Genomic DNA, 25,415 nt, shown 5'->3' on the forward strand with positions numbered 1-25,415 from the left:
TGTGTGTGTGACCTCTCTCCTGTGACTCCGTCCTGACTTCATGTTCAATAACCATTTTCCCCCCATTTTCTGATAGAATGGACTCTAGGCCTCTGCAGCGTCTGTAAACAAGCCTCAGGTTACTGCCCTGTTGTAAACAGTAATAGAAATGGAAGCTTTATGTCCTGATAACGTCTGTCTCACCCGTGACCTTGTTGAAAAAGAAGCAGAAATTGAAGCACTCGTCCGTTCAATGTGAACCTGTAGACGCCGAGATCAGACTTTAACGTCTCATTTGAGCATCACGACGAGAACAAGGCTGTTATAGTTTCCCAGCAAAGAGCCTTTCAACCAAAGCTTTCAATTATACTCCTACAGAGTTGGGGTTTCTTATTAAATAGAAATAAAGCAATCAATTAGGCTGATGTCAAACAGGATATGTCTTTTAGTGGTTATAGTACTTAGATCTCTACTAATGCCTCTGTTTTCCCGTCAGCCATCACATATACAGTCCACACAAGATATACTGGGGGAAGGATATACTGCATCTCTTAATGCTAAATACTGTGCTGTATCATTAAATGGCTAATCCTCAGACTCGGACAATATCTGTATGCTGTTATGTTCCGTTACACAAAATATGGCCTTGAGATTATGGTAGCTTTCTCTCTGATTGGTGCGGGAATAATAATAAAATGCATTTGGTGGTAGTATTTTAGAGATGTTGGTGCATTTTGGATACCAAATAATATTATACAACAAATATTCGATTCATCATAAAAATGATCGGGTCTTGAAAATAAATGCAGCCCTCGTTTCTTGAGTAAATTTGATGAGTGACAAAACACGATCGCAGTGAAGCCCCTCAGAATGTTTATGACCTGCAGTAGAAAGTAAACAGACAATTTGGGAAATATAAAAAACATAAAACCACTGTAACCATCAAGAGTGCTTCTATAATTGGATTTTCCCTATTTATTGTAAATGTGGTGCATGGCAGACATGAGGTCTCCTGGTGCTGTTCGATTCTGGTAGAAAAGAAGTTAAGTGAAACGACGAGTGAGTGTGTGTCTTGTGTATGATTCGCCCATTCTTCACTCGTGCACATTAAACACAGTCCTCTGCGACGTCTCCGCTGAGCTTCACTGGCAGGATGTGACATGTGGCAACCAAGCAGCCTCACTTCCTTCCATTTCCTGCCTGGTTAAATACCCCTCGTAGTAATTTTAAGCAGATGGGAACGCCGGCTGTGTGCCGTGTAGCGACTGCGTCTGTGGAACCCTCCTTCTTTAATAAGTGGGCATGACTTGCCAGTACACTCCCCGATCCAGCCTCACCAGACTCCTAATAACAGTCTCCGTGACTTCTGGGGATTTTCCAGAGTTTGAGCCCTCTGTGAGGAACGGCCTGTGATTTGTGATTACTCTGCCGCTGTCTGTGCCTACAGCTTCAGTCATTACCGCTTCTATAGAATGCTGTGAGAGAGAGAGAGAGAGAGTGAGAGATACACAAAGTCTGTCCTGAACAGTCTTAGCTTGGCGCACACCATTATGTAAAAGTCCAAATGTGTTGATATATAGATTGTCTACACTGCAGTTGATGTGCAGACCGTGTGTACTCAGGCCGTTTGGATATATTACAGTAATGAGGAAGAGGTGATACGTTCAGCATTTATCAGTGCTTGACAGTCAGGTTCTTCTTTTTATTGAAGGAACAACTCTGAACGTGATGTATGATGTGTTTAGCAGAGCCGTAAGGATTTATTAACACGCTCTTAACATCGAAATGGATAACGACACACAACCACAACCATCTTAACTGTTTATGTTTTTGTCTGTCCTCTTTAATCTTGTTTAATTTAGTTTTTGTAAAGCGCATGGATTTATCGGTTAGCAAATAAAAATCTGCCGTTATGAGCCTTATGAGACATTATCAGTATCTGCTGTAAAATATCAAGCGACAATTACATGTCTATATCGTTAGGGTTTGATTACAACATCTCAGAAATGATTGCATTGTTTTACAATATTTATATTAGCCGATATACAGGTATTAGATTTTATTTACTATGTTTTAAACTCTGACCCACCTGTTTTTTTCAACTTCTATCTTGTTAAAGGAAAATAATGATGCTGGTGTCATAGACTCAAACTTAAAGGGTTGTACTTTACTGAGACAACCTGATGTGATGGAGACAATAGAGATCGAATATGTATTTCATCAAGTGTTGGATAAACCCGGTCATGTGTTTTTAGTGTAGATGTACTATATAAGAAGTATAGCAAGGGAAAATGATACATGTGTGTATTAACAGAATATTTTGAACAGATTTCAGTTTTATGAACAGAAGGACTTATCTTTACCTTCTACTGGGATACTGCTAAAGAAATATAAGGCTGCATTAAAGGTTTACAAGGAACAGAAGTGTGGTGGCATCAGGATCCAGCTCAGATAATAGATGGTGCAGTTTCTATCCTGTGTGTTCGTTTCTTTCTCTGTTGGTTACTGGAGTGCTTAATGAAGGACTGTGGGACTGAGGAGACATGTCCAGTCCGACGTCGTAGACTTTCCCCCTGACAAGCTCCCTCACTAATGGACCCATTTCCATATCTCCAGTCTTCCTCTCCTTTGTGTCGCTGTGCGAGTTGTGCTGCAAGAAGAAAAACATAAAATATCCAATCAACAGCTGTGGGAGGCCATGTTCCTGCAAGAAGTGCAAGAACATGGAGTGATTATTTTTCAGAAAAAGGCTCCCGTGCACTGGTCCCCTCGAAATTATCATTGATTTCCTACCTGCGATTTTTTAATAGTTAATTAAGCTGCATTTGTTTAAATGGTTTTCTCCATCTGAGGTTGAACCAACATTCACAGCTCTGACTCACCTGTGTTCTCCCTCTGTTTTAGGGCCTCAGGCAGAGGAGCCATGAGCGATGAGGTGTTGCCACGATGTGTGGTCATGTCTCTTCCACTGGACCTGGGATCTCTCTTCCTACTGACTTCCTGTAGCTGTCGTGTTGTCGCCATGAGACGATCGGTCGGACTCTCGACTTCTGTGCCCTCATACTGGCGCTACCGTTGCGGTGCGTGAGCGCCCCCCCCCCCCTCCCCCCCCCCCCCCCTCTCCTCCAGCAGTAACTGCACGGAATGGCCTCTCTGGACCTGCCCTACCGCTGTCCTCGCTGCGGGGAGCACAAGCGCTTCCGAAGCCTGTCGTCCTTACGGGCCCACCTGGAGTACAACCACACGTACGAGACCCTCTACGTCCTCTCCAAGTCCAACAGCGTGTGCGACGCCGCTGCTCTGCTGCCCCTAGTGGCCGAGGGAGCCCTCCTCGCCCCTGCCAACAATAACGACCCCTTTGAGCCACTGAGGCCTTCTGCCCTAAAGGAGCGGCGCTTCCCTTGCCGTGAACTTCCTTGTGTGGACGACCTGAGTTTGACCCCTGCTAACTCCAACACCGCAGCTCGGTACATTCCCAATGTGGAGTTTCCCCTGGGGGAGATTTTCATGAAGACAGCCATGACATCCACGGACTCGGGTCCCCATGGAAACCCCAACACAGCTGTAGCAGTGGCTGCTAATGTAGCAGCTAGCGCAGTGGAGGCGGCCTATGAGGAGGGGCTGGCCAGGCTGAAGGCACGAGCGTTTGAGCGGCTGGAGCTGGATGAGAGGCTGGAGAAGTTGTCTGAGGAGGTAAGGATGATCACTTTGGTTAATGTGGTGGCTAATGGGAATATGGAGCTTTCACCTCTGGAAAGACTACAGAGTTTGAATATTTCTGACTCTACTAGTGGTCGTGTCAAACTTTTTATGCTGATGAATGACCAAACCCCATGCAGTGATCCCTAGGGTCACAGAATTCGATTAAATGAAGATATACACAAATAAAAAAAAAAACGTATATCTGTTTTAATAGATAAATTAACTTTTATTTGGATAATACCGTATTTATTTAGTCATTCTTCATACTTAGCTGATCTATAACTACTAAAACTGTGTTGCAACAATTAGATAGTGAGTGATGCAGAACACAATCGCTTTCAGTCACCTGCACACTAACAATAGAAATCACCTCCTTTGAAAACCAATTTCTCCGGCAGTTGAATACGTTGGAGATTGTGGGAGAGGAGTAAAATCAAAAGAGCGGAGTGAGCAGATTGTGTGTTTATGAGTATTGTGATTGAGTGTTTACTGCAGAACCTAAAATAGAAAAGATGAATTCACAAAGAAAACAACAACTTCATGATTGAGTAAATCTCCAGGCACACAGTTTGAGAGCTCTGGAGGGGATTTAATAAGGACTAGTGTTTCTCTCCTGACGTCTGAGTTTTAACGGTCAAATATGATAATTAGTTATGGTTTTGAAGAAACCTTTTGCCAGGGAACAACTGAATATTCGTTAAAAACCTGATTAGCACCTCTTTTTGTGTTTTCTAACACAACACGGTGACATTAAGAAGCTCACATGCTTTCCACCTCTTGTAGGTGGAGCAGAAAATAGCCGCCCGTGTCGGCCGGCTTCAGTCCGAGCTGGAGAGGAAGAGCTCCGAGCTGGAGCGGGCCAAGCTAGAGAGCGAGCGGCTGAGCCAGGAGAAACAAGACCTGGAGGACAAGGCCTCGGAGCTGTCTCGCCAGGTGGACGTGTCGGTGGAAATGCTCGCTAACCTCAAACAGGATCTGGTGAACAAGGAGGCGGAGCTCAACCACAAACAGCAGTGAGTGAACTACACGTCTTCTACTGGATGAAAATATGTGTCACAAGTCCATGCTTCATTACACAGTTCAGCAGGATTGTTTTAGTATTTAATATGTGAAGTGTTCACAGTGTTTGAGAAAAACAACACAACAGCACGTGTGTGGATGGTGATAATATTTTTGAAAGAAAATGTTTTTCTTGCACAGGCTTTTCCAGAAGAAGGTAAACATTCTAACTTAAAAATTGAAAAAATTACGAGACCTACATTATATATTTTGTCGACTTGTGTACTTACATTATCCAATAATGTTCAAACCCAGAGAAACTGCAAGGTAACAGGAATTTTCTTTTTTGTCGCCTTTAAAATGTCCTCTTTATTCTCTTGTGTAACTTCAGGGGCAAACAACGTATGACGAAGGAAAGCACACTATTTCCCACACAGCTGTTTTTATTGGTCACTCGTAATGGACTTAAATACATTACCTCATCCATGTACATGGTTTGCACCCGAGAATCATCCGGTAGATTTTTATCGGCAATGTTAGTGAAGACAACAACTCCCATGATCCCACACTGCTTCATGACGTCATCAAACTAGGTCTCTCCTTATTGTTTTGATTGAGAGACTCCTAGTGGCTGAAGTTACATATTGTACTTTTGAGTACAATTTTTTCCATATACTAGCTGCAAGCTTCATTATACAAATTATAGTGTTTAGAGAGCATGATGGTGCATCTCCTTTCTTGTATTGCTTCTATAAAACAAATAAACATGCATACACACACACACACACACACACACACACACACACACACACACACACACACACACACACACACACACACACACACACACACACACACACACATACACCCCTCTTGTCCTTCACCTCTACCTCTCCGTTGATAGTGCAATTCGTTTTGTTTCCTCCCACCAGATGTGGTCTGCATCTGTCTCTACACCGCACTCTGCAGTAGACACAGGGTTTGATTGGCTACAGCTCTTGTAGTGATGGAAACATGACACCAAGGTGAACATGCTTATTTCAGAATTTTCTTTAATTTGTCAGTCTAGGAGGTGCTGAAGCTGTGCCTTCTCTGGCGTGATGTTGCGGCATTGAACTGATGTGGGTTGGCACGGTGTATGAATTGGGTATTATTGAAATTAAACACAGGATGATTTATTGTGCGCTCCAAACATTGATGCTTTGGGTTTGACCGGGCAGATGTGGAACATACTATTCTTACAGAAGTTAAGTCATTGTTTCCTCTACCGTTATATTTTAATAAATGTTTTGCCGTCCCACTGTCTCACTAATTCGATTTTAGAGATGTATGGTGTTGAATTGAAACAAGAAAATGTTCTACCAATGTCAAACGTTCCTACACATTATGTGTTCAAGGGGAATTGTGAGGCACAATAACATTCTAATAAGAAATGAGGACTCAATGGGTTGTATTGTGTAAATTACAAGAATGTAGTTAGTTGATGTAGTTGATAATTTCATCCCCAGATTGGTCAATCGAGATGTAAGGTGAACGCTTTGAACCACTAGTTTTAGTTTTCTTCTTTCAAGACGTTTTCTACCACAACCACAAGCCCCTGTTGTGTTTTCTTTCCTGAAACAATCATCAAATGTTGACAAGTGTCACTTTGAGGCTCATACTAAAGTCGTCCTGTATCTTGTGTCATGTCTTTATCCGACGTGGCAGCGAGCCTCGTCTTTCTCCGCTCCTCTCGGTTTTTGTCACTTTCCCTCGGTCTCCTTATCAGGCCTGAATGTCGACAGTAGGTCAGAGGCAGAGGGGCTTTTTCCCAAGGCCTCTAATCTCATCACAGACGTACCACGGAACACGGCCCTGCACTGCATGTGTGCTATTCACTGATTTAAAAAGGCATCACTGACAGCACACACATAAACACACATACACATATTTATAATATAGGATTACCTTTCATTATTGACTCATATTTTGGATATTGTAGAAACAACTGCAGGTCTATAATGTGTCGATGTGTCAGGTAACAGTGAAGCATTCCCAACGTCATAATTTCCCCAAGCACAAGGTGACAGCTTCAGTTTGTGATCAATAAAGAAAAGTAAATTGTGAAAATGTCTGAACTTCAGTGCTTGTCTATTTGTTTCATATTCCCTGAAATCCATAATATGAATTTATAACGGCCACATATCAAGTAGATATGTAGATACACAGTAGGTTAGTTGGGTCTTTGCAGGTTAACTGAGAGAAGTGTTCCTGTTCCTAAATCTCACTCTGTAGTTTTATGACACAGACACTGTTTTGTCAGTTTGAATGAGCAGAGGACAAATGTACTTTTCTTCTATTCAGTCCCTCCTGTTTCTGGTGAAGGTTACAAGAAGCAGGGAACTGTAACATGACCACAGCTACCTGGCAGCATCAATCTGAGAAGGTCTTAATCTTAAGAACCTCCTCGTCTGGGCTGTGTGAATGCCTCCAAGCTATGCCAGCAGCTCCCAGCCTCACCCTCTGTCTCTCTCTCTCTCTCTCTCACTTACACACACACACACACACACACACACACACACACACACACACGCACACACTCTTTTTCCCTGTCTCTCTGTGGAGAAGCTGGCAGTCAAACAGTCGGCTCATTCAGAGCAGAGATGGAAAAAGAGAATCACACTTGGTGAGTGTTCAGCAGCGTTGATGACTAGGCTGTAGTTAACAAGATTGGCTTTAACATTTATTCCCAACCACTGCATATATTATACACTTTTCTATCTCTGATTTTTTTAATCTTTTTTTGCAATCTTAAGAATGCATGCATCAGGTTATAAAGCAGCGGTGTCATATGTGAGTCACAGAGGATGCTCATACAAAATGGCTCTTGCTGCTGGTAGTGGCAGTAGAACGCATGAGAATCAGACCCAGACCTGAGCATTCATTCTACAATTTATTCAGGAACACTGTGAATAATCAGGGGACGTGGAAAACGCCTCAGGTACAGTTGTTCAATTCAGTCCTGTCTTTATTATTATCCCAGCGTGCAGCACATTCACAAACAAGAATATGCAGAGAAAATCTATCCTGCATAATACTGTATAACGCTGGCTGACAATACATAATGATGAATATCAGACTGTAGCTGCAGCCATCAGGCCTCTGGAGCCCGGATGTAAAAGTGCTTCAACAGCAGCTGGAATCAGCAGAAACTGGAGCCTGAGGAGACATGAAAAATATTCACCTGATGACACACAGTAAGATTCATTTGTTTTTTTTTTACAAAATTACTACAATTGCTAATAAGCTGTTTTTTTTTTTTATTGCTCCAGTGGATCCACTTAAAGAGCGGTTTGCAATTAACTGTGATCGTGTCTGTAGCTTTTAATAAGGCAGTTCAGTCAGAGGTCCTTTTGACGTGGAGCCAAGAAGATGGTGTGATATCGAAACCGAGCGCCGCTGCAGGACGACGTAACGTTGCCGCTCTTTTTAATACTTAATTGTTTCTCTTCTCTGGGGAAGCGTTTACGTGAGATGTTCAGGGTGTTTGATAAAGCGTAAATTAGAGAAGCGTAATGGTTTGCAATCCAGTTCTCCAGCCTGGGAAGAAATTAGAGCTAGAAAGGATTAGATGGTTATTTGAGAATAAATTAACATGTCACTTTGTTTAGAGACAAAACGTAAAAAATTTCCACACAAGAAAAGCTTTTCTTTGTGAAGCTGGTGTTGCATTTCTGTAAAAGGTGTGGTCATTAAGCAGTGTCATGTCAGATTGTGGTATACTGTTATTTGCATTATGACTCTTTGTACTATCTTCTCTGTGATACCTCAGCTCAGGGTTTCTGCTCCAGCTCAACAGGGAGAGACTCAGTTTTGCAGTTTGCAGGTGCTCCATGATATTGTATTCATCCTCTGCATAGTGATGAGAGGAGACTGGTACAGGGATAACTCCTGTGAGGTTTTCACATCATATCCACACACAGTCCTGCAGTACAGGCCTCAGCCCTGAAGCTTGATTTATTCCTACAAGCATCCATGATATAGTAAGAGCGGCCTGGTGTTGCATATGGAGGCGGGAGGAGTCCTGCTTGTTCACTGTCACTGTCACTCCTTCAGAAAACACGTTCACTCCTCACCGAACAGCAATCGTGAATGCAAAGTGAGGCTGTCGAGAGAGAGAGAGAGAGAGAGAGAGAGAGAGAGAGAGAGAGAGAGAGAGAGAGAGAGAGAGAGAGAGAGAGAGAGAGAGAGAGAGAGAGAGAGAGAGAGAGAGAGAGAGAGAGAGAGAGAGAGAGAGAGAGAGAGAGATTCTAAGAAATCTGTGTAAGAACCTACAGTCTATGGTAAGAACGTGATCTGCAGTGTATCACAGAAAGGTTGGAAACGAGGCTGTTTGTTAACTTGAATACATGATGAGCGGGGGGGGGGAGGATAGCCAGTGAATAGTTTTGATGACATAAACTTTGACACTTTGAGACAATTGCATGCATGATATGTTAAGGCTGTTATGGTTGGACAAAGCCAGAGACACCACATTGTTCAGCATCGACATGAAGTGGCTTATAAGGGCTGTGCTGGTTGTTATCTGAATCAGGATCGTGGTGTATCTATGATCCAGTGGATGTTAGAGCAGGATTTAATGGGCTGTTCATCTCTCTCATGTCATTAGATGAAAGAAACTGACATGTTTGTCCTTGAGGCCGGATGAAACCATCTGAACAGGGAGGAAAAGGTAAAGAGGACGGATGATGCAAGTGCTTGTTCACTGGAGACGTCTCCGCGCCGGGGAGACAGCTAGTGGCCTGAGACATTATGTCACCGGGTTTGTCCGTCTGACCCCCCTTGTGAACACCAAACATGAAAAACATAACAATTTTAACCAAACTGTTCATGTGCTCATGTGAACCTTTGCTGCTTTTTTCTATCTCTGTCATTGGACTTTGGAAAACTTTGTCATTTTTCAAGATTATCTGACATTTTATTGACTAAATAGACTTAAAATGAATCTGTAACTGCTGAGGACATATTACATTTTTCTCTTAAATTCAAACAATTGATATTCAGGTGAATTTTTCCACATTTTCCGTTTTCTCAGGGAATAATTCATGGATCTTGATGGAGAAGAATCAGACTCAGTTGAGGATTGTTATATCTGTGTGTGGAATTCGGTGCAGCTTGATTGAATTTAAGAGGACTAGGAGGTTTGTGCTCTACTGACTACCATACTATAGTGAATGTAGTTTTCTATCACGTATGTTTAAACGCTCTTCATCGTCACCTTTCTGCCGTATCCCTGGTTGACTCAGCCATTTTGCGAGCGTTTGAGCTGTAATAAAATATTTACACTCCTCTGATTGATTTGAGCCAAGTCCCGGATTAGAGGCTTCTTGGGAAAACCAGTCGTGCATTTTTATTCCTGAGGGTTTTGCAAACAGCCCATTTCAGCCTGTGTCTCTTTCATCATCCCTTTTGTCCCCCTTTCATCCTGCTCTCTCTCACATCTCACCTCGCCATTCTCTCCAAACAGATCCTAATGCTGCCGTCCTTTGTGTTGTGTTACGTGCGTGTGTGTTTGTGTAAGGCATACAAATATATGCCACTATGACACGGTTTTCTGTCTCATCAGGAAAAAAAAAGACACTATTGGATCCAGGTGTCAATACAGGGAGACCCACACGCTTTGTTAAGCTCGTGCTCGTATCACATCCTCCTCTTCCTCACGCAGCCTCTCAGTCAACCACTAAATATTAATGGGGAATAATTTTTGAATTAATGGCCAGAGACGATGACATCGGTGAAAGGAGGCTGACCAGTGATTGTAATTAACATTTAAAGAGAATCTTTCAGACGAGCTGTATTAATCACGCCTGCTGCAGCGCTGTGTCTTTTTGTTGTGGCTGTTAAGTAGAAGGGAAATGAAACATGGCTCCGCGAGTCATTATTTCTCTGTGCACAGGCAGCAGGAAGTTTTCATTGAGGTTTTTTCCCTGCCCAGTTTTATTCGGTTAATAAAAACTATTTAGATTTCAGGACTAAATTTAGCGAGAGTTTTTCGTTTCTAAATTTCAGGTCAGGACAGAGACATATTTTGATATTCTAACAACAACAATTGTCAGCTTCAACTAGAGAGAATATAAACAAGTACTATAATAAAAAAATAAAGCCCTTTTCTTACATCAAGACATTTTTTTATACAAAGCTTCACTTCAACTGTATAACCTCACTACATGTAGGCCATATTTGACAATTTATTCTGACAGTTAACAATATTCTGTATTAATCAATTATTATCATTAACTCATTACACATGTAAAACCTTTTGATAAGAACTATTAGCGGCAGAAAAATAAACGTGTCAGTGATTTTTCTGGACACACATTATATCATTCTGTATTTACAGGTATATGTTATATCTATATATACTGCCATGTATTTCTACTTAAACGATGTTGTTGGGTGTGTTCATGTGTATGAGTCACATGCACAGATCTGAGTGGCATCTTAGTCTGGAAATAAACCTGTTGTTTACTCACACGTTTGAACTTGATGCATCGTGAGCGTAATTGGTCACATGTTCCACTAGAGGGCACAATGCAAAACTCAGACCATAAGGAACTTGATTTGCTTTATGTAATTAAGAAACATGGCAACAGTTGAGGTCACGTGCTCCCCCTAGAGTTCATGTGCGTATTGCTTCTCAGCATTCATTTCTGAGATAGGCACAACTGAAAAGGACGCAGGATCCACCAGGCAGCCATGTAGTTGAAAGCATGTGCCCTGAAGGGGATCTGGGCCTTGTTTCCATTTTATTTTGTGAGTTCCCTCATACCCATGAACATAAATTGTTGTGATGAGGACGATTTAGATCCAGGGAGAGATCCTCAGACTTAACAACCTGTTCATCAGCCAGAAGAAGATGGCTGTTTGCCTCTCCAGCAGTATCTGGGTGAACACACTCACATGTTTGTCACCTTGAGGCTTTAATTCTAAAGTGTTGGAGTGAAACAAGTGTGTGTATGTGTGAGAAATTAGGATTGACAACAGGAAGCAGCCACATCCCATTCCTCTCCTCTGTCAAACCTCCAGTTCTCTCTGCTTTCACACGACTGCAGATTTCTCTTTGCCGTCTGTTGCTTTAGTCTCTGCAGTGTTTTTTCTCTCACGCTCTTTCTAGCTGTTCGCTCCTTCTCTTTTTTTTCTTTTTTTTTTATCAGCTCCACTTCTCCTTTTCTCCTCCCCTGTATTTCCATCTCACCACTTTTGCGACTTCTCTCAGGAGATTTTCGGTTTCTTCTCTTCCCTGCTGCCCACCTTCCGCCGTGTATCTCATCGTATTTCATCTCTCTGATTCTTTTCCTTCTCCTTGAGGAAGTTGACATATACAGGGTGAGGTTTCTTCAGCTCAGTGGTTAGACAGCCAGGCCGTCTGTCTCATCTGTGTGTTTCTTCCTGTCACGGAGGAAATGGAGGTAAAGGGTTTCCTGCGTTGCTTCCAACCTGTGGGTGTCTCTGTCTCCAGTAACAACAGAAACCTGCTACAGTTTGATTTATAGATGATTAAGACACATTGTGGATATGAGAACATTTAAATGCCCAAACGGAAATGGTCTAATTCAGAGCACATCCAAGCCAAGCTCAACAACTGCTCCTTCAAGGAGTCACGAGGAAGCTGTTTGAAACTGAACTGCACTCTATTCACTCTGTTCTCTGTTTATTAACTTGAATAATGAGCAACCATTGTTTCAGGCTGCTTCATTATACATCACATTAGGTACACCTCAAAATATTAAACCAAAATAAATGTGACTTTTATATTGGAGGGAAAGAAAGTTCCTCTTTTACGTTTTTCATCAATTCCCACCATACGTGTGTTTTCAACAAGTCTCTTCTGGCTCACGGATAATTCACTGACTCCATTTCTCTCTGACGCAGTGCTTCTGTTGTGGCACTGTACTTCAAAGATAGATCTTTTCATTATTTACACAGTTACAAACGGAAACTGATCCGACACGTTCACATTTCTGCAGATATTTACATTACATCCATAGAAATAGTTCAATAACAGAATCCATATTTGTGTCACTCTTTCACCTTTAGATGTACAATAAGTAGTTCTAACACAAGCTTTACTCTCCCTCCTCCTGTTCTTCACCTCCAGTCAGTACAGTCACTTTCAGATGGATGTTGAAATATCCTTTTCCAGAAGAGGAGAGCAGAGTTTACTGTTTGTTGAGGATTAGATCCATAGAAGACCTTGATATCTTAAACAAACACTTTCTTTATGTTCTCTCTGTAGATTCCCACAATGAGAAGCGTCATCTCAATGCAGTGGAGACTGACTTCTTTAACGGGCCTGTTTCAATCTTTTGACATGACTCAATGAGCCCAGTGTAGATACACATCATGTTATACTACATGATGAGCAATAACCAAGAGAAAAGCTCAGAATAAGATTGATCCCAGAAGGGAAGAGGAGACTTAATGGAAACTTGATTGTCATATAATCCACTGACACCCTGATTATTTACTCACAGATATGGTGGCACGACTGCCTCCCTTTCTCCCGACACTCACCTGGGTTCTTTTCGGAGTTGTATTTTTGTAATATTTGCCTGAAGAGGAGGAAAGTTAACTGTGCCAGACTCCAAACTATTTATATCGCAGAATGTCCCCGTTTCAAGAGCGTTTACCTTGAGCGCTGGAACCGTTTTGAGATGACTCTGGATTGTGTAACAGCCATAAGTTGTGAGTATTTTACAGTGGGTGTTGGATTAAAACTTCGCTCAATCAACCTCCTTCACACAACATGTTGAAAACAAATGCTTGTGCGTGAAGCTGTGGATAAGCACCTTATTTCATGACGTGTTCAAGATGTTGGAAATACAAAATGAAGAAATGAACACAGATTTTCATTCCGTGACTCTCTGAACCCTGTAAAGGCTCCCTATGCTTGGTCAAGGTCAGACGACTGGCCCGCCTTGTTAATCTCTGCTGACTGCATCGTTCGGCCAGCGGAGGCTCAGCCTGTTTGTCAGAACACAAACATAGACACACAAAAGAAAAAGAGAAAAGACTCGAGGACGTCTGCGGCTTCTGGGAATTGTAGGAGTCCCACGTGAAGGCAGTTCCACCTTAGGCATGAACAATATAAAGGAAAGAAGAGTGGATGTGAGACTTTGTGTTCGGTGGAGACGAGATAAGAACATGAAAAGGCGTCTAGATGTGAAAAGTTATGTTTATAGCAGAAATACAGATATAAATCATCAACATTTAGAATATTTGTTTAGTTATTAGATGCTGACTGATCAGCTGGGGACAAAAACAGGTGATGTCCCCAGCTGAGTTTATGAGCCTCCTGCAGATTTATCCGCCATGTTCTGCCTCCTGCTGCTCTACCCAGGCGCTGCCCTTCACCGGAGTGGTTCCAGACACGCTCATGTTGTCGTGAACGTGTCTCCTGTGGTTCTCTTCATATGTCAAAGACAAACTCTAAAATATCAACTTGTGTATCTGGTGTTGCTCAGGTAAAGTTAATCTGCATCCCATTGAGCAGCTGTGTATTGTTCCCTGCACCAGATGTCACTGAGGTTAAACTACAACATTATCTGTGGGAGCAGTTTGACTGATTTGAGCTTTCACCAGGTTGAGGCCAGTTTCCATTATTACAGAGGCTTCTCATTGGCTTCTCATTTATTGAGTTGATGTGATCCGACCGATTCCATCTGAACATTCAGGAACGTTTATGACCAGAGCATTGATCTGAACAATCATGCACATGCTGTTTATTCAGACGACACAAACAGAATGACTGCAGGGAGAGATGGCTGCAGATGAACCCTAACGTTTCCTGACATCCTGCTTTGTTTGCCTCTGTATCTGAGGAGCACACACTGTCCCTCAGAAGGATGAACTTAGCCCTCCTTTGCCTGCGGTATGAAAATATCCAGCTGCTCTCTCACCATCCATTTCTTTGCTCTCTCGCCCCCTCTCTTTCTCTGTTCTCTCTCTTTCTCTGTGGGTTTGGATTGTGTATTTATCTCAGTCACCAGCCCCTCAGTGTGTGTAAAGTGCAGGACGGCAGCTGGTGTGTATGGGAGAGAGGTTTTGTCAAAGTCCTGAAGTCACATAAGGACCATTTGCTCAATATGTGCAGGAGCGTTTCAAGGGGACTTTGGGGGCCTCGGGCCGAATGGACCTAATAATAGTAAAGTTTGAGTGCACAGGCACCACCACCCCCCCTCAAGCCAAACCTCTTAATCCATACCAAAGCTTGTGGCATGGAGGCTTGTTTGGGTTTCTGACTATGCTGACGTCGCAGCTGTCTGTACATAGATAATCATAGAATTTAAAGCCCTTCTCACAAAATTGGGAGTGCTGTGGATGAACACAATCAGGGCCTGAGGTAATTGTCTGCTTTGCCCACCCTGTAGCAGCGCCCCTCTACATGTGAGCTGTACATTTTTGGTTGAAGAATGTGGCAATAATATCACCATCCCCCCCCTCCCCCCCTCTCTGCCTGCAGGGAGGTGGCCCAGATTGACCAGTTCCTCCAGGAGACGGCGGCGCGGGAAGCCAACGCCAAGGTGCGTCTGCAGCAGTTCATCGAGGAGCTGCTGGACCGCGCCGACCGCGCCGAGAAGCAGCTGCAGATCATCAGCAGCTGCGGCACAACGCCGAACGGGAGCCTGGGACGCTGCAGCCTCCAGGCCACCAAGGGCAATGGACGCCAGGTAATTTTATTAAGAAATAAGTCCTAATTTGATGATATAAGTCCTAATATTACAAGAATTAAGTCCTGGTTTTGAAATATACACATTTGTGACTGACCTCCATTCGGGGAACTCCCCAGCGATTGTTGGAAGTTGCAAACCGAGTCATCAATCGAGCCGATTATCCTTCAGTGTGCAGCAGCCTTCAGGATCCAGAGTCGAGCGAGGTCTCATCGATACATGTGTTCTGGCTGTTTTACCATTTTTGTAGCCTTCATCAAGAACTGACAAACAAACTCCTGCTCTGGTAGATGAGGTAGAACAGAGATATTTTGAATTGAGCGTCAGGTTTTGCAATCTTATTATTTTCTGTTTTATTTTGACATCTCTTACGTGTCTGGTACTTCCTGGTTTTATCTGTTTTCCTGCTCTTGTGATCGTCTGTCCTGTCCTGCTGGTTTCACCAGTGTCCATTCATCCCCGTCTCCCTCGTGTGTTTGGTCTCTGTGCTGCAACTTCGTCTCCTCAGTTCTACCTCGGGTTTCTGTTCTGTTCCCCGGAGTTTTTCATGCGTCTCATGATTTTGAATATAAGTTTTCAGTTTGGATGCCTGTCTGCCAACTGCAGCGTCTGTAAGACAGTTTTTTTATTTTTTATTTCCACATTATATGTTCTTTACTACCCCTTTTCTGTGTTTGTCCTATTTCTACCTTAAATCTCAATAAAATTAAAAACATCATATTCATCATGGGCAGTGATCATCATCGGAGATTGTGTCAAGCAGCAATGATCAGCGCTTGCACATTCAAATGTTGAAGCATTTTTAGGATTGCAAAAATGTGATGATTGCTTTTACTCCCTGTTTTAAAAATAGAGGTTTAAATGAGGAGATTTTTACTTTAAGCTTCACCTCAAGCCCTAATCACTTTGAGCTGTTTGTTAAATTTAGGCCCAGCGCTCTTTGCAGGCAAATCAAGTCCTTTCACACTGATTTCTTAAATCCATTTCTTTATGCATTTGGCTCTGTGACGTCTTACAGCTCCAGACCGAGCGTGCACTAAGATGAGCCTGCAGGGAGGTCTACATATATGCGACCATAACATTAATACTGTATCTGCAGCGTGTTGCTGTTTAATCAAGTGCTGCTCGTCCACTGGATGAAGTGTGGAGGACTTTTGTTTGAAGGGTGAACCGGAGACTAAGCATTCAGGATCAAAACAGTAGAAATACGAAGGCAGATCCTGACCAGAGGGTGCACTCGTATTAAAGCCTCCTTCCTTCTTCAGAAATCACACATCAGATCTCTCTGCTCTGCCCCGATGATTTAGAAAAATAAAAATAAAGGCATAGACCACGTCTGTTCTTATAAATGTCACTTATTGAAATATTTATTCGACACCTTGAAGAGGTGACCTGGTCCACACTGTACAAATGTGTGCTGCCATGGAAACCAGCACTTGCTCTTGCTCAAGGTTTCAGCTTGATTTTAAATGAGATGTAATGTGGTGCAGATATGCCCGAGAGAAATTCTGCTTCATTTTCACTTCGGTGTGAGTGAACCTCGTCTCTTCAGATCAGTATCACTGACACTAAAGATATATATACCCCCCTTATAGAAATCAGTGAGTAGTGTAGGTGCTGCTTTTTTCTTGTAATAACATAAGTAGCCTGTGAATGGAATTGATTAACAGCATTTTAGTTGTAAACAATAACTAGACTGTCACTCAGTAGAGCACATTAGGCCCTACAGTGCCCTTAAATTCAATTTAGCCTTATAGCTAAACCCACATTATGTTACCTCAGCTACACATTGGTACTAGTTGAAGGTTTATATCTCTGTTTGTTCCCATACAGCAGTTTAAAAAACCTTCAGGCTTATTAAACCACATTTAAATCCACTAGATAAAATTTGTTTGGGATCCGAACCAAATTGTACAGTCAGATGTTAGATCTCAGTCCATATTGCTTATTACTTCCACCATTTATTATTCTCTGAAATCTCAGTGTCAAGGAAACATTTGTCCAGTTGCGCACAAAAATCGAATGGCTTCTTTCTTGGCCCATGTCCCGTCGTTCCTCCAAGTTTTAAGAAATTCTGTTTTGTAAATGTTTTCATAATTTGAATGACAAACAAACCTTTGTTTGTTAAAGGGACAGTGCTCATTAAGAGTTTGCTCTATTGTTCCTAACCAGGTTTTCCAAATAAACAAATACCTGACCTATCTTATGTTGTGCAAATAGCTATGGATGATTAATTTGCATAACTGTACAACCCACCCGTTACCAACAGCCAATAATCGTCATAATTTGATTTGGGACTGAAATGCTGCCAGGATCTCTTTGGATTTAAATCAGTTGATTAATTGTCATTTCACTATATATGTGCTGTTCTTGGATTGTGAGTAATAAACATTTCAATGTTTTGAGTCAGACAGTGGTCGACCCATCTAGCCACACACCTTCACCACCTGGCTCTCCATCTCTCTGGCATCAGCAGGGTCGCCCTTTACCACCAGAGAGACAGGTTTTACAGTCATAGGGGTATTTTAGGACCGACAGCCACTGAGAGCGAGAAGGCGAAATAGATTGAAATATTTAGTTTGATTTGTTTTTTTTATTTCATCGATTGTGTGAGATTTGTCCGTCCTTTGCTTTTTACTGCAGCCTGGTCAGAAAAAAACATTGTTTGTGTGTTTGCCTCGTTCCTCCATGGTCCTGTTCCACTGGCACTAAGCCAGAAACAAGCTGAGCGAGTAGAACGGAGAGAGACAAGAGAGAGGGAGAAGAGAAGAGAAGAGAAGAGGGAGAGTTTGAGCACATTTTCCCTCAGTGACATGTTGCCAGTCTGGTGCACATACTCCCACCTGGCACCACCTCACACATACACATGGATGTACGCACACACGTACAAACACTACACTTAGCATGTGAGAGGAACAAGGAGCGTTTTGCTCTCGGGCAAACAGAACGAGTGAGAGGCAGATTGCACATCCACCACCAGATACAGTTAGGAATATGGACCTGCTTTCAGAGCTGCAGCTTCATTATGTGTTGCTGGAGTCAAGTGTTTGTTGGTCAGCAAGTCTTTTCCATCCAACATTTCATTTGAGAACAAGATATCTGAACACCTTTTTTAAGTTTATGACCCCTGTGGATGAATCCAACTATTTAATTATATAGTTCCTGATTTCGCTGAGATACGTTCTTAACCAATCAAGTCAATCTCAACTATCAATCATGAGGTTTCAGCCTATTCTGCAACCAGCCACCAGGGGTGATCAAGAGGATTTGGCTACACTTCACACGGAGGTGTTTTAGCATTCATCTGTATATACAGTCTATAGCCGGAATATGCATTTCATCTACTGAGCACATTCATGCGATCTGGTCAAACGATCTTAACAAGCTATGTCTTGTTTAACCATCTTCTTCGTCTGATCATCATTTACATCAATGTGACTCTTTAATCAGCTGCCATGTTTGTGCTCAAATCTGTAAACTGAAGTGAGATGAAACCACCAGACCTCTAATCAGAGAACACACTCGGTTGCTCTCTTTCAATATTGATTAAAACATCTGAGATGTCGGATCCTGTTTGAAATATTTGTAGAAGACCTCCCCATGATAATTTCATGACAATATATCCCACTGTTAAATTAGCTATTTGATTTTCTTATTCCCTTTCAATTATAATTATATGAATCAGTCTGTTTGATGGACACACAACTGGTGGATAATGGTATTACAAGCATTTGGAGCTTAAGTTTCGAGTTTATTATCTTTCATTATATTATTGAATATTTTAAAATACAAATTTCCCTCATTGAAAATGCTAAAACTCTCATGTACTGTAGATTTCCATCGGGGAAAACAGAAACATGACTGACAACCTTGATGTATGGTTCTTTAGGGGGTCTAGGAACATACCTGCATTTTGCACAACAGCCACATCTCTGCGTATATGAGACCAGAGCCATGGACACACGTGAGGAAGTTGAAAGTACTGAGTCATTGTAATAATAACTCCTTTTTGTCTCTGCAGAGAAACTCCAGTCTCTCTGGAAGCACAAGGGGCATGTACCAGGTGTCCGACCGGCGTTCGTCCCCCAGCACAGGGTAAGTCAGCACCTTGCTCTCGTTCCACATTCATGGACGATCCCACACCTTTATGACCTTGAAACCTCTCGAGTCAGAATTGTAAACCATCCCAAGTCTCACTGAGCCATGAGGAGCTTAATGAGACCAGTGGAAATCCTCATTTACTGGTCCTCTCACTAACAGGAAGGACAGAGAAGATTACCCTAGTCCCCAGCTGCCTTATTAGTGTTCTTTAGATCCATCCACCTATTATTATACAGCTTATCCTCTGAGGCTCGCACGGGAACTGGAGTCGATCCCAGCTGACACTGGGCGAGAGGCAGGACAGACTGACAGGTCACCAGTGTATCACAAGGCCAAACAAACACAGGCAAACAACCATTCACACTCACATTCACACTTGAATACATGTTAGAGTCTCGAAGTGTCCTTGAGCGAGATATTGAACCTGAATTGCCCCCTATAGAAAAAAGTGCTGCCCGTAGATTCACTGTATGAATGTGTGTGAAGAATCTGAAGCATTATATAAATACAGATGATTTATCTTTTACCACTCTTTAGATAGTAGTACACATTTTGGTATCTTCTTTGATGCTCAGCTGATAAGGGAGCGGTGAAATGTGTTTATTTGAAAATAAACTGTTTCCTGGTCCTGCTGGAGATTTTGTGGCTTTTTTCTGTCACATGAATTTGGTGCACTTCATCTTTTCTTACCTGTCGCGAGCTGCCGCAGTGAAACTGTCACAGAGCTTGTAACCACTTTCCAAAACACTAGCTGCTGCTGCTCTTCGGGGGAACACTGGTCAGTCAAGTGTGGGCAAAAAATGACCAACATGCCAGCACCAGAAAAACAGTGACACCAGCGGATTTGCCAGAGTTACAACGTGTGTGACCGATAGGCACTTCATAATTTTTGCTTTTCCATAAATTGTTCAGACTTTCAAAATCAAGACACAGGTTTTGTTGACATCTCCACAAGCACTTTCTCAGCAGATAGTACGTTTCAGTACATTAGGGTTCTGCATCAACAGCACGTAGGTTCCAGATAAATAGATTAATTGATCAACGGCAAATTATTCATCGACCTTTTTCATAATCAACAAATCGGTTGTTGATTATTAAGCAAATTGCTGAACCATCAAATGTGAGGCCTTGTTGCTTTACCACGTTTGAAATGATTACAAATGAACAATTTAATACATTTTTATCATATTTTCGACTGAATGCTTAATAGATAACAAGACTCTGTTTGTCGTCGCTCTAATTTATTCACACAGTAACAGACGTAATTAAGAATCATGTGACTCCTCCTCTTACATCCGTTTTCACCCTCTGACGTTCAACATTAATATTCAGATGCACCATAGTGTCAAACACTAATATGTGATGTAATAGATCATGTTTTTAGTCCAAGACTCTCACTGAGTAACAGCACTGAGATGCAGATTGGACATGAGGTGTGACTTTTAATAGCCCGATCCCTGCTGGAGGTTTCAGACACATGGCGCTGCCATTACACCCTGACTAACACGACTGTCATCCCCAGTTTCTACGTGAACGTGTTCCCTAATGTGATGTCACACAAAACCTGTCGGGCGTTCCCCTCTGAGTCATGGACCCACACACACACACACACACACACACACACACACACACACACACACACAACCCCACAAACAGTGGCCCAACAACATCCCTCCGAACCTCCTGTCTTATGATATAAAAAGATCTTCATCAGTGCAGATATTCCTGTGACTCGCTGTAGTAAAGGTTACCATCTCACATGTGCAACATCTTGAGTCATTTATTGATTCTGATCTCATTAACAATTGAAGCCACATTCACCAATGTACTTGTGGCAAATTTGCAGCAAAAATATTTTAACTTTTTGAAATCTTTATATGGATCCTTAGTTTTATTATTGTTTAAGTCTTTTACCAATCGATTTTTACACTAAGAATCAATATCTGTGTGTTTCTTCTCCTGATATCCGTTGTTATTTTCTCTCTGATGCTGCTGAGCACGTGTTGGAATAATAAGCAGTTGCTGCAGTAATCACAAGCTTGTTATGATTGGAATCACCCACTATCCTTTATCTTAATGTTGATTTAATGCTTAACAAACAGTAGTATCGTCATAAAGTTTAAGAATGTTGTGGGCTATACCTGCAGGATCCGTCTCACTTTCTCTTTTACTCCCAAAACGATTTAAACAGATGATTTGACTCTTCTCATTTTGAGTTCTGAGAAAACAGGGAAATGTCCCAGTTGTTCAGAGGCAGATATTTGTAACCGTTCATTACTTGTGCCGGGTATGAAACTATTTTAAGCCCTATCCCAGCACATATGTTCAAAAGCTGCCCTCATTCTTCTATAAATTCTCTGAGATGCTGCTGTTCCGTGTCAGTCGGACTGCAAGGCCTGCTATAAGAAGTGTTTCAGTCAAATTAGGGTTAGGGTTAACCGTGTAGAGAGAAGTCTTTACTGAAAACAGTAAACTTCAAAACCCTAATTAATTACAAATTGTATTTGTGAAAAACAAAGACGACAATAAAACAGTGTAAAAGGGCAGATTGGGGTTTAACCAAGGTTCATGTGAGTCTCTGCAGGTCACTACCCACAAGACCTTGAACCACAATGTTTTTACACAGTGGTTTTTGATATGTGGATTAATGATCTTGAAATGTGTGTGCAAGTGTATTTTATGACCTTCAGTCAGAGACAGACTGTTTCCAGGAAACTGTCTTTAGCTTTAAATTGATCGTAAAGACAGGAGGTTTGAGAAAGTGAGTCAGACTCAACAGAACAATGTGGTTTATTCAGTCAGATTCAACAAGGTTTGCTCCGACCTGGAGAAACTAAACATCAGAAACAGATGACACAGCAGAGGAGAGTTCCTCAGGCCACGACTCAGCAGTTCATTCACATCTCAGCAACAAGGGACAGAAGATGGTAATGTTCGTATTTTGGCCACAGAACACTGATGGATTGAAAGAGGAGTGAAAGAATCCATCTTTGTCAACTGGGAAAAACCATCACTTAACAGAGGAGGTGGTTAACAGAACCGACTGTCAGCCTCCCACAATGTGCTAGAGTGAAAAATTATTTATTTTCATTTTGATCATGTTGTTACAGTTGATGTTGAAAAAGGTTTTTTTCAATCTTCCACTTTAATCCCATTTCAATTGAATTCCTTATTATTTTTAATATTACAAATTTAGATGACGTTTAAAATAACAAATGAAGCCTATTATCACTATGTAACATTTATGCCTCCAGAGATTTGTTATCTTAGCTATTCTCTCAGAGGGCCTTGTCCAGTTCAAAGCAAAACGGACAGTGAAAATTATCGTTTTGACATCGTAGGAGCAAAATCACTCATTTCGAAAAAAAATTGTAATGTCTATATCTGTAGAATATGTCACAGAGACGTGAACACATCAGTTCAAGGGCAGTCTTCTTTTCTCGTGCACGCTCTCTTAACCTAACCATAGATCATTAACATTTAAGCTGAAGACATGGTTAAGGTTAAGATTAGGATAAGGGTTAGGGTGGTTTATAGTAAGTCTACAGACTTGTGCTGTTTCCCAAGATTATATCTGTACAGCCCTATTGTGTAACAGACTTCTCATGTGTCGGATGTGTTCTCCTGTCAAAAAGAACAAAATCTTTCAATCATCTCTCATGCTCCACTTCCTCTCTCCTGCTGCAGAGCATCAGGGCGGATCAAGTCGGTGTCGCAGGGATCGGGGGGTTATGACAGTGACAGCGTCGAGATGCATCCCATGGAGGACTGTCCCGAGGCTCAGTACTATCACACGCAGTGCCGGCTGGGCGAGGCCTACGAGCGCTCCCCTGGATGCGGCTCCAGGAGCTGGGGTCTCCGTAAACAGGCGATCCAGAACTGGCAGCGGCGACCTTACAGGAACAGCACGGAGGGCGAGGAGGGAGACGTGTCGGACGTGGGCTCCCGGACGACCGAGTCTGAGATGGAGATGTGGGAGCAGGACAGGAGAGCCGTGGCTGAGGTGCAGCAGTCCGCCGCGCCCTATCCCCACCACTGCAGGACCGGATACCGCCCTAACATAGGTGAGGCCTCGCTGTGAAGTCACACAGAGCAGATGAGCTGGTGTTTGTTAGAAATCCACACACATCCTCTCACACGCTCCCTCTGGTGTAACGTCCGAGCTGCAGCTCAGACTCTCGGGAGCCAGGAGTCACAGAATAAAGGTCTGGAGGTGGATCTCTGCAGACTCCGAGCTGCTCTGGATTTAGGTCGGGTTGAGCTCCACAGGTCCTGCTTCAAACCGAGGGTGGATCAGACATGTGCATACATGGTCAACTGGGAGGGAGTTGGCCTCATGGTTGCTGCAGTGTGTAAACACGACAAAACAAAAACCCTCTTCCAAATGTTTTATTCTCCAAAGAATTTTTCAAATCCAATTCCATTTTTAAAATTGGAAAAAAGTGTCATAGACGGTGTCGTAAGCTGTTCACTGTTTGAAAAGACTCATTTTGTTTGTGTAGCATAACCTAAAATAACTAGCACAGACCATCACCATCTCTTTTTCAATGGACTGTTTGAGGGTTAAGACTTTGACCTAAATTAGGTTTAGGTCAGACTAAGGGTTAGGCATTTCGTTTGGATGGTTAAGGTTAGTTTAAGAGGCTGGGGAATGCAAGATTTCATTAACTGTCCTCACTTAGGTACACATCATCCAATTACTTGATGTTTCCGAAGCTTTCCGCCACAGTAACTCCAGTTTCTTAATTCCCATGGTTAGGGTTACGGATAGGGTTATGATTAGGGTTACGGATAGGGTTAGGGTTATTCATATGATTGTTTGTGAAACCGTTTCTGCTTTGAAGAATAAACGCAAAAAAGCTAAATCTCCAGTGACTCTGGATTTTTTTGTGTATAAATTGCACACAATGACAGACGCAGACTGAAAAAGTAGAACCCTTTATTATTAACGACAGCATACTGTTTAGTTTTTGCAAACACACCTTAATGTAATTGTGCTGTGCTCTTAATTTTGTTTTAAATGGTTTACTAATAAACTAACACTGTTTAGGACTGATAAACTCTGTTAATATGGTTGCTTGTAGCGATTATAACAGGCCTTTAATCAAAAGCCCCCTTTTCCCTGAGGTGTATTTACTTTATTCTCTGCATGTTGTGTCGGTGCAGTTGATGAGTTCAGTCGCACACTGCAGTAACTCCTCCACTCTCTGCTCTGAGGTTCTTTATTTTAAGACATTGAACATGTTTGTAATTTTCCGACGCTGTTTGTCTGTTGCATCGTCTCAGTTCCTCCTCTGTGTGCGGTCTGTACTGAGCCATGTAAAACGACCGCTAATCATAATGGCACATTTCTACAGCTCCACCACAGATTGTACATCTCTCTGTTCACTTCCTGCTCTGCCAAGATCCTTAAACTGGCTGCTAGGGCTGCTGCTGCTGCTGCTCTCCACTTCTCTCCGCCTGCTGTCGTCTTCGGTCCAAATAGCAGGTGGAGCGATGCAGTCTGGGAAGCAGTGAAACTGGGCCAGAGCCTTATGACAAATTTGTATGACTGCCCCATTAAGCTCAAACGTTTTTCCTCACATAACGCTCAACATGTTTACTGGCGTTCCTCCGGTCTCTGACGTAGCTCTCCTTATTGGGAGAGTCCCTGCCAGGTTGGATCAGATGGTCTGTAGCTACATGCACACTTTTCCCTCAGCGTGCAACACACAACGCAGCTTTTTTAGTTCATTTTGCGGTCTTGAGCGTGGGCGGTGTATGTGTATGTGTGTGAGAGAGAGAGAGAGAGAGAGGGAGAGAAAGAGTGAGAGTGTAAGCAATGGTTCATAGCCCTGATGGTTTTGAACAGACGCCTTCCAAGGCCAAAGATGAAATGAGTCATCCAGGAGCGATCTTGCTGGGAGGGATGAGCTGAGCCTGCAC

The 25,415-nt window shown here is 42.4% G+C and overlaps 1 protein-coding gene across 1 annotated transcript in view; it reads left to right on the forward strand.

Annotated features, from left to right (window-relative positions):
- The first annotated feature begins 3,123 nt into the window (after positions 1-3,123).
- Positions 3,124-25,415, forward strand: part of fbxo41 (F-box protein 41) — a 30,820-nt gene continuing 8,528 nt past the window's right edge. The window contains exons 1-5 of the mRNA XM_053418686.1: positions 3,124-3,672; positions 4,465-4,694; positions 15,182-15,389; positions 19,411-19,484; positions 23,178-23,554. Of these exons, the coding sequence (XP_053274661.1) occupies positions 3,124-3,672; positions 4,465-4,694; positions 15,182-15,389; positions 19,411-19,484; positions 23,178-23,554 (1,438 nt within the window). The remainder of the gene's footprint in view (positions 3,673-4,464; positions 4,695-15,181; positions 15,390-19,410; positions 19,485-23,177; positions 23,555-25,415) is intronic.

The sequence above is a fragment of the Pleuronectes platessa genome, chromosome 3, assembly GCF_947347685.1.
Source record: "Pleuronectes platessa chromosome 3, fPlePla1.1, whole genome shotgun sequence".
Taxonomy (NCBI): domain Eukaryota; kingdom Metazoa; phylum Chordata; class Actinopteri; order Pleuronectiformes; family Pleuronectidae; genus Pleuronectes; species Pleuronectes platessa.